Here is a 9,850-nt window from a genome sequence, read left to right as displayed (position 1 = left end):
AGTTATAGAAAAGTCTGTACAGAATGTCTGTGGAAGTGCCTGGAGAACAATATTTAGAACAATGTGTACAAAAAATTTGTAGTTGGCTCTAAACACAATATATAAAAACCACCATGTGCACAAGCATGTGTACTCAATATGTGCAGAAGGCAGTGCGTATGCACAACATTATGCAGGGGACAGCACAGACAGCGTAAGAGTAGAGTACATAAACGTGGCAGTGCAAAAAACATATCTGAGGTAGTCTACTCAGTCTTTATTTAAAAAAAAAATGCGTTAAAATGTTTTGAAAGCTGGAATATTTCAGGAACAAGATCATGTTATGGAGTGTTTTCTTTAAATCAGCAGTTGTCTTGGCAGTGTATCTCTTAAGTATTGTTCTTCAGCAATATGGGTCAGTTTAGATACAGCATATATTTGTCTGGAAGAAACTCCAATTATAAGGCATACTTGTGATGAAAATCCATGTAGAAGACATGTTTATTCAGTAATGAACTCTGTAGGATGTTCTTTGGCAGTGAACTCCAGCTGTACAATGTGTTTCTTCAGCAGCAAACTCCAGCTATAAGATAAGTTCATTCTCCAGTGACTTTCAGCTATGGGACATTCTTGTTTGGCAGTGGACTCCAGCTGTGACATTTGTTTGTTCGGCAGTGGACACAAGCTGTAGGACTTTTTTATTCGGCAGTGAACTCCAGCTTTAGCATTTGTTTGTTTGGCAGTGAAACTCCAGCTGTGGCACGTTTGTTCGGCAGTAGACACCAGCTGTAGGACTTGTTTATTCAGCAGTACACTCCAGCTGTAGTATGATTGTTCGGCAATGAAACTTCAGCTGCAGTATGTTTGTTTGGCAGTGGACTCCAGCTGTGGCATTTGTTTGTTCAGCAGTGGACTCCAGCTGTAACATTTCATTGTTCGGCAGTGGACAGCTGTATGACTTATTTCATATGCAATGAACTCCATCTACAGGATGTTTGCTTGACAATGTCTTTCAGTCACTGGAAAATGCTGGTTTTTCAGTCCTCCCACAGCAGCAGGGCTTCCATGTGTCTCACAGTTCATGCAAATGTTTGTCTGGCAGCATCTTACAACTAAGGGGCATGTTTGGGGATCCAGGTAAAGTTCCAACCCCCAAGTGTGTCCCTTCTAACAAATGCTTGTCCCTGGGGAAAGCTGTGTGTCCTCACACTGCTCGAGGGGCTCAGGGACATTCGGAAGGCTAAGTCTGTTCGCCCTTGAGGAGTGCATGGGGATGAATATTGGCCAGTGTTTGCCCCTGATGAAGAGAAATGCGTCTGCAGTGTGTCAGATCCCAGACTCTGTGGAACAGAAGTCTCCAGCAAAGATGATGATGTTAAGTTGTGGTGATCCAGGGAACCAGGTGTATGTTGTGTACCTGGCAATGGAGACCGCAACATCTCAGTAGAAGTGACACTGGAGTGCAAGGGTAAGTTGGTGTAAACATTGAAGGCAGTGGAGTAGTCATAGGGGCAACTGTAGTATGCAGAGGGGTTGGTGTTGGTGCGGAGGGCATAATGATCTACAGGACTGATGTGGGTGCTGTAGTGTGTGGAGCAATCAGCACTGTCATTTTGTTGCTTGGGTGGGTCAGGTGTGTTCTGGTCCTTTAAGCCCAGAGTCTGCAGAATCCAAGAATCTATGGGTGAGGCTGCAGCCAGCTCCTCCGTGGAGCAGAACTCCAGGGAGACGTTACGACAGACTCGTTTGCCATGACCATTGGAAAGCAGCTGGCTGGCACAAGGTCCTTCCACATCCTGTGAAATCCGTTTTCTGATCTTGCCATTGTTTTGCTGACCAGAAAGTAATATCTGACCGGGAAAATAAAGCAAAAGTTGTCGGGTGTCTGTATATAGCAGAAGCTGCACATCCCACAAAATGCAAGCAAGAATAATGTCTGGAAAATGGCATACTTGTGTTTCAGTCTTAGGAACAGCACCTGGTTCTATGACTCGCTTCTTATAATACATGTCTCAGAGTCCAAGAAAGACAAATGGCCACATTAGAAAGACTTTTTTTCAGACCATCAAGTGTCAAAAATCTGTATTCTATTGGTTATGAGAAACCATACAAGCCCACAATAAATACAAAAATACATGACGCCCATTAACTATTATGTCTTATACATTGAGATCAGGCATGACTTTATTGCACAGATGTAACAAGAGAAGAATGTCTCCCTGAGCATATAGATAGATCTATGTATATGACTACAAATATTTTGGTCCCTCAATACCTGACAAATAGTTATGCTCCTGCTTTATTCATTCATATTTTTCTTCATACCTTTGCTTTTTCTTCCAGGCATTTCACAAATGAAGAGTTCAGGAATTTTTTCAGCTTGCTGTTTTCTTCATGCAGTCGTGCAAGCTCTTCTTCTCTTTGCAACAATGTGTCCTGAAGCTATACAGCACATACAAAGTTGAGTATCAATAACACTGAAGAACTGATTAATGTTATTTTGCTGAATTTCTAAATGTTCTTTTAAATCATGCCCCGTTCATTTTATTTATTTGGTACCTGCTTGTTCCTCAGCAGTTGTGGAGATAGGTGATCTGTCCAGACAGGGTCGGGGTTGTTCACATAATCCAAAGGATGGATAATTTCTATCAATGAATTAACACTCAATGAAGATTTTGAAAAAAAATGAATGGAAACATTACTCAGCTTCTTAACAGGCAATACTCATTGCACAGCGCACTCACAGTGTCAAAATATGAGAGCACATGATAGATACGGACGAGGCAAATAAGTTAATCAAGTTTGGTGCAAACAAAATTAAGTGAAACTGATTTACCGTGCTGGAGCGGCTCGCGCTGGCACACGGCGTTGTCCGGGGGGGCGGCGGCCCAGAAAGAAACCACCGTCTCCTTGGCAACGTCAACAGTGTGCGCTGACGTCGGGACGGGACAGGGACCGGGCCAGTTGTAGTGCTGGCCCCCTGCAAAGCTCACTTCTTGGCAGGAGACAACAGTGCTCTGAGGAGTAAACGGACGCGGGAATGATGACTGTAGGGATGACTGGAGATGACGGCAGAGATGAGTGTAGTGAGCTCAGCGGATCGCGACCTTAGAAGCGCGCGCGTGAAGCCCCTGCCTGTCCCGTTGGGCGAAGCTTTAACCACATCCCACCTTTCACGCGCACAGTGTGTGACAGTATTTTATGAACTGTTAATAAAACTAACATGAAACGTTTGACATTTACGCGCGTTTGAGGTTTTACATCCACACAAATATAAATTAAGATTTTTCGCAAATGCTCCTCAGGCTCATAAAAGTTTGCTGGTGGTGGTGGGTGAAACACGATCGTTAAGATTATTTAAAAAACACGTCAAGTCCCCGCAAAGATAAATGAAATCACATGAGTGATGCTGTCAGAAACATTTAGGCGCTGAAGGGTAGTATCCACAGGTCATTGCGTTGCTTTCTTCTGCGCGTGGAGCGCTCGCGCCGCGCGCTCCGTCTCAGTGGCGCGCGCCCTCGACCCGCGTGGGCGCAGCGTTACTAGTCAACACTGAAGTGACTAAACTATTTAACACATTGATTCTCATTCTCTGACATTTTTTTGACAGAGAGTGTCACAAAGTAGCCCACGAACTCATAAAGCTCTCTTCGAAACAGTTGCGAAAATGAACGATTTAGCTCGCGTGAGACTATGCATTGCCAGGAGTATTTTTTAGCAAAGGCTTTACAATACTGTATTTGACGTAAAAACGCATTGTTTCCTCTGGGATGTGTAATGTGTTACTCTACCTACCGTGGTAAACACCAGTAAAAGAGAGCCCGTGCGCGGTTCCTGCTGCTATTCCTAGAAAGTTGGCGCGCGGTGCCTTGGAGCGCGCCTAATCCCGCTCGAGAGGCAGGCGCGCGCTCGCCGTCATCTGACATTCTGCGGTTTACCGTTTTTATTCCAGTCATTCGTGCATGTAGAAAAGCAGAGTGCTTCCCATACTCTGCCTTTATACAAGCATGCGGTGGGCAGCACTGATGGCGCTGTGCCCAACAGGTGCGCGTAAAAACCACATGGTGAAATCACGCGCCGCGTTTAAGATGCGCTTCATATTAAATACAGTACTACTATTGAAGACACACGCAACCGTCCCGCGAGGGCCACGATGCTCGCCGAGCAACTCACCATGGTGCAGGCTGCACGCGCTGGGCACGAGGCGGAGGATGCGGGACGCGGCGAGCTGCTCTCCAGACCTTTCCAGGGAAATGGACGGGTCGGGGGAGGTGAGCGCTAATCTCAATCCAGCGCAGTGACGCCCCAGCTCTGTCCTTCTTTTACCCAGCAATCTGATTTGGTGTGAAGCTGTCAAACTTGTGACGTGAGTAATTGCACACGCTAATTGCGAATACGCGATGCTGGCCTCGAGGATGGAGCGTTCTGCTCAAAAAAAAAAACAACAAAAAAAAAAACTCGCATCAGCTGCTGAAACTGGTTGTGACAACAAGTTTGTTATACCGGTACGGGGGCACGAGACGAAGGCGCACACAGCACTACAGTACTGCACGCACACACGCACGCAAGCGGACCTGTCTGGCCACCGCACCGAATTTAGCAGCAGTGAGTGATGTGGAGCCCCAAGCCTCATGGGTGCTCTGGAACTCCGGTGGAGAATTGGAGTTAAACTGTAACCCACCTCACAGATCGTGGGGTGAAACGAAGAATTAATTTACCACAGCGACTGACGGTTACACGTGCTGAATCGGGCATAGCAGAGAGTGATAGATTAACACGCGGAAGCCCTGCATTCAGGCCAGGTCTGCATTCTACTCCATGATGTACAGTGAATGCAAAAAGGAAAGTAGAACCCTGTTCCGGTCCTCCACTCGACACAGGACAAAAGTACCCCTCATCTAGTCTTCGCCAGCTGATATGTAGATCTAACCTCACACGGCAAATAAAACATAACTGATTTTACTTTGTCATTTTTTTATTCAACTACCCAAAACCCAAACTGCAGAAGCCATGTATGAAAAATGCATTCCTACTGCTTCCAGATCAGTTAAGGTGAGAAGGTAAGTAGAACCAAGTGCTGCTCATGTGCACGTGGTTGTTAGCTGGCCATCAGGAAGGGCCGCTACTTGTGCCAACAAGCAGAAGATGACAGTGCAGTCTGGAGTGTTCAGTCTTGCATTAACATTGCACATCAGACAAACAAGAAGTCTATGATGATCTCTGAGAAGCCACTGCAGCTCTTCATCAGTATAGGCGATCATGTAATGAAATCTACCAGTCTATCCAGGAGTGGGCATCCCAAGAAATTAACCCCAAGATAATGCTATGCGGTGCTCTGAGACAATAGCAAAAGGATGCGTAGGCCTCTCTGTCAACAGAGTAAATGTTTGAGCTAATGAAGCCACCATTGGAGGAGACGATTGTATGTCTTCTGTGAAAAAGTAGCAGGAGAAAAACACTTCTTTCCAGAAACAGTATCTCTTCACTGCTTAGAGTATTGCACGTGAATAAACCCTAAAACTTCTGGAGCACTGTGTTCTGGAGAGGCAAGGTGACAGTGGGTTTGCATGGCAATAATGTACCATGTTATGTTTGGGAAAAGCAAAACACCATATATCCCTACAAGAACCTTGTGCCAACTGTCAAGCATGGTGGTGGAAGGATAATGGTTTTAGGCTGTTTTACAGCCACAGGATCTGGAAGCCACATGATTATACTATGAATTGCTCTCTATATCAATGTAATTTACAGGAAAATATGAAACCATATATGGAACAACAAAAGCTTGTCCATAAGTGGGTCATGCGTCAGGGAAGTGCAGTAATTCAGTAAGTAGTGCTCTTGTCTCAGCACCTGGGCTGTGCGAGAGGAGGTGTGTTTCATCCCTGCTTGGTCTGTGTGGAGTTTGCATGTTCTCCCCATGTTCATGTGGGTTTCTTCCCACAGTCCAAAGACATGTGTGTTTCAAGTGAATTGGTGACTTTAAATTGTGTACTCCTTTTTGTGTTTCACTGGTGTGTAGATGAGTGCCTGACGATATACAGTATAGTGTATTTAGCGTTGTAAGCCACCTTAGGTGAAAAAGGTGTCAGCTTAATACTACACAGTGTTTATTGGCAGCTGCTTTGGCGGAAGTGTCTGCTAAACAAACAAATGTAAATGTAAAATGAACTGAAGCACATCAGTAAATCTGCAACTGAATAAAATGCAATTGAATGCCTTTAGAAGAAACTCACACCTACAGAGATGTTGTCATGGGGCCTTAAGAGAGCTGTGCATACAGCAATGCTCTCAAACATCACTGAGCTGAAGCAGTTTGTAAGGAGAAGGCACATGGATTCTGCATTTAGAAATTTTAAGATGAATAATGAATGAATACACATTTTCAGAATCGCTTGTCCCAAACGGGGTCGCTGGGAACCGGAGCCTACCCGGCAACACAGGGCGTAAGGCCGGAGGGGGAGGGGACACACCCAAGACGGGACGCCAGTCCGTCGCAAGGCACCCCAAGCGGGACTCGAATCCCAGACCCACTAGAGAGCAGGACCCTGGTCCAACCCACCACGCCACCTGGTGAAGGAATATGTGTTATTTGTTATATAGCCGCTACTCCGGCATTGTACGTGATCATTTGTGTATCTTATAAAAAAGAAAATAAAAAGAAAATTGGTAGGAGGTTATCAGGATTCATCTATCCTGTGTTTTATGCACCTACTCGAGCGATGAACATTGGTGCATCAAGTGGAAAGTAGCAAACTAGGTTTACTTGGGAGTCACATGTCTGCAGCCATGTCTCTTTCTCTTATTTTTGCGAAGATGTACATTGCTTTGGAGAAAAGCGTCTGCTAAATGAATAAATGTAAATGTAAAATATAAGTTTGGATTTATCTACAGTCAGGGGATGGCGAGGACTATAAGGATTAGTTGTATCCTATAGGTAAAAGCAAAACTGAAAGAATTTCTACTTTCTTTCAAACCCCTTTATTTGGTCTTCCTAGAGTACTCATTGCTTCCAGTGTCACAACATACCTGTAACCCCTGTATGCCAAACTTTCTGCAGCTTTCAATAAACTTTGTGCCAGAGGTTACAAAAAATTATTAGTTGAAATGTCTTTGGATCTGGCCAACTGCAAAGCGCACATATTAAACACCCTCCTCCATGAATAAAGGTATGGGAAAGAGTTTTAATCTTGAGACAAGTTCCATGAGCCAGGAGATAAGCCCTTTACTAAAGCTAACACAAAACTTCACTGATTGACTGATTGAGAAAAGTTACATTAATTCACACAAGGTAATATTATTGAAACCCCAGGATTTCTTGATAGCAGCTCATTTTCGGTACATTAGCCTTATGGTGCACTGATCCGAATCGCTGGTCAGGTACAGCGCGTGCCGGCCCGTTGTGTGCGTGATTAAATGTGGAGCACGCCATGTGCTCTGTGATTGACAGCACTTTACAATAAACCACACGAAAATAGCCCAGCAGTGCTATCCCCAAAAATGTGCTTAGCTTCGCAAACTTTATTAGAGAATTATGCTACCCTAATATCAAGATATATGATATATTTGCGTATCAAATTTTGTCTAAAATTGACAAGTTTTCAGAATGCGTAATATACCTACATAGCACACATACCAAATGTGTACATATGTACATGGATGTGTGTTATTGCATTTCCAATTTAAAGTTTCCCAATGGTCACAAAATGTGTAGGACTCACAGACCAAAAAACTTCATGCATGCATGTAAAACCCACTCTAATGACTTTTTGTGTGATTCAATTTTGGTTTCATCCCTCAGTTAGTGTATATAGCGTTTGCATGTTCTCTCTGTGTTCATGGAGGTTTCCACCCAAAGACATGTGTTTCATGTAAACTAGTGACTCCAAATTGCACCTCTGTGTGTGTGAGCCTGTTATGTCGCTCTGATGTATTAATGAATGAACCAGAGGTAAATTCAATTTGGTTTTAGCCGCATACAATGTGCAACATACATACAGCTGGTAGCATAGCGGGGTAGTGCTGCTGCCACTGAAGTCAACGGTTACAGGTTCAAATTTCCACTTCAGCTGTAGTACCCTTGAGCAAAGTACTTTGCTAGAAGACCCTAAAAATTGGTACAATAAAATTACCCAGCTGTATAAGGTGGTTAATAATTGTACCTCAACAGAAAAGCATCAGCAAAGTGAATAAATGCAAATATAACATATACATATGTGAAGCAACCAGATGGGTATTTAGATAAATTTAGATAAATAAATAGGCAAACAGATTTAGAAATGCAAGAAAAGGATGAGTGGAATGAAGTGAGGTGTGCAGGGTGTGATGGGACACAGAGCAGCTCAGTGCCAGTCACTCACCAAGAGGTAATTCATCCCCCTGGCAGAGTGAGAACAGTCTGATGGCTGCTGGTAGAAATGACCTCAGGTGGAGCTCCATAGAGCACCACAGCTGGACCAGCCTGTTACTGAAAGAGCTCCTGTGTTTGACCAAAGTGATCTTCAGAGAATGAGAGTCCATGTGCATGATGGACCAGTTTATTTTTGAGTGACCTCCACTGGGGACATGTAAGAATGGGAAGATGACTGTAGGGTTATTTACTGTAGTGTATCTAGCATTGTAAGTCAACCTGGATAAAGGTATCATCAAATAATGATCACTGTACCTCGCTTTGGAGGAAAGTGATTGCTAAATGAATAAATGTAAATTTCTTGCATTGCTCAGCTGTTAGGAGGTGTGCATAATACAAATATGGTCCTTGCAAATGTGAAGAAATGCCTTGTAAGCTGAAGTAGTGGATCCTGGACTTTTTGACTGGGAGACCACAGTCTGTCAAGATTGGCAACTCCACCTCCAGCACCACCACACTGCACACCGGCGCTCCCCAGGGCTGTGTGCTCAGTCTACTGCTGTTTACCCTACTGACTCATGACTGTGCTGCAAAGTACAGTTCAAATCATATCATCAAGTTTGCTGACGACACTACGGTTGTGAGCCTCATCAACAACAATGATGAGTCAGCATACAGAGAGGAGGTGAACCAGCTCGCAGAATGGTGTAGAGACAACAATCTATCTCTTAATGTTGATAAGACTAAAGACATAATTGTTGACTTCAGGAGGACCCGAGCAGACCACTCATGTCTGCACATCAACGGAACAACTGTGGAGAGAGTCGAAAGCTCCAAGTTTCTTGGTGTGCGCATGATGGAGGTCCTCTCCTGGACTCTGAACACCGCCTGCCTAGCCAAGAAGGCCCAGCAGTGTCTTCACTTCTTATGGAGGCTGAAGAGAGCCAAACTACCCCCTCCCATCCTCACTACCTTCTACAAAGGGACGATAGAGAGCGTCCTGACCAGCTGTCTCACTGTGTGGTACGAAAACTGCACAGTCTCTGACCACAAGACCCTACAGTGAGCTGTAAGAGCAACTAAAAAGATCATCGGAGTTCCTCTTCCCGCCATCGACTCCACATACAAAAACTGCTGCATCCACAAGGCCACCAGCATTGTGGACGACCCCTCTCACCCCTCTCATGGACTCTTCACCCTGTTGCCATCTGGCAGGAGGTACAGGAGCATCCGCGCCACCACCAGCAGACTCCGCAACAGTTTCTTCCCTGAGGCAGTCAGACTACTCAACAATCAGCTGCCTCCCAATGCTCACCTGGCTCTGTCAAGCAATTAACTCAACACTACACTACACCACAACTGTCTACAGCATGCAGCCATACCCGTGTCCACGCCCTCTCCTGTGTATTTATTTATTGTCTTGTGCTATGTTTGGTGTTGCATCAAGGTTTCTGAAGAAACGACATTTCGTTCCACTGTGCACAAGCTGTATAGAGGAATGACAATAAAAACTGCTTGAAC

The 9,850-nt window shown here is 44.6% G+C and overlaps 1 protein-coding gene across 1 annotated transcript; it reads right to left on the bottom strand.

Moving 5' to 3' along the window:
• Positions 1-922: 922 nt before the first annotated feature.
• gmnc (geminin coiled-coil domain containing) lies at positions 923-4,211 on the bottom strand. Its single transcript, XM_018732083.1, has 5 exons — positions 4,153-4,211; positions 2,816-2,996; positions 2,539-2,624; positions 2,305-2,421; positions 923-1,829 (listed from the first exon to the last, which is right to left on the bottom strand). The coding sequence occupies exons 1-5, from the start codon at positions 4,153-4,155 to the stop codon at positions 1,092-1,094; spliced, it is 1,125 nt and encodes a 374-aa protein (XP_018587599.1). The 5' UTR covers positions 4,156-4,211; the 3' UTR covers positions 923-1,091.
• Between the last annotated feature and the right edge of the window lie 5,639 nt (positions 4,212-9,850).

Source organism: Scleropages formosus, chromosome 10 (genome assembly GCF_900964775.1).
Source record: "Scleropages formosus chromosome 10, fSclFor1.1, whole genome shotgun sequence".
NCBI classification, from domain to species: Eukaryota; Metazoa; Chordata; class Actinopteri; order Osteoglossiformes; family Osteoglossidae; genus Scleropages; species Scleropages formosus.
The sequence above is the reverse complement of the archived record's forward strand: the minus strand, read 5'-3'. Positions and strand labels throughout refer to the sequence as shown.

What these genes read in the sequence shown, in the direction of transcription:
- gmnc (XM_018732083.1), bottom strand. An exon ending in GCGCGAGCCGCTCCAGCACG is followed by an intron (nt 2,625 to 2,815) that starts GTAAATCAGTTT and finishes ATTCATTGATAG; the next exon opens with AAATTATCCATCCTTTGGAT. An exon ending in AACTGCTGAGGAACAAGCAG is followed by an intron (nt 2,422 to 2,538) that starts GTACCAAATAAA and finishes TGTGCTGTATAG; the next exon opens with CTTCAGGACACATTGTTGCA.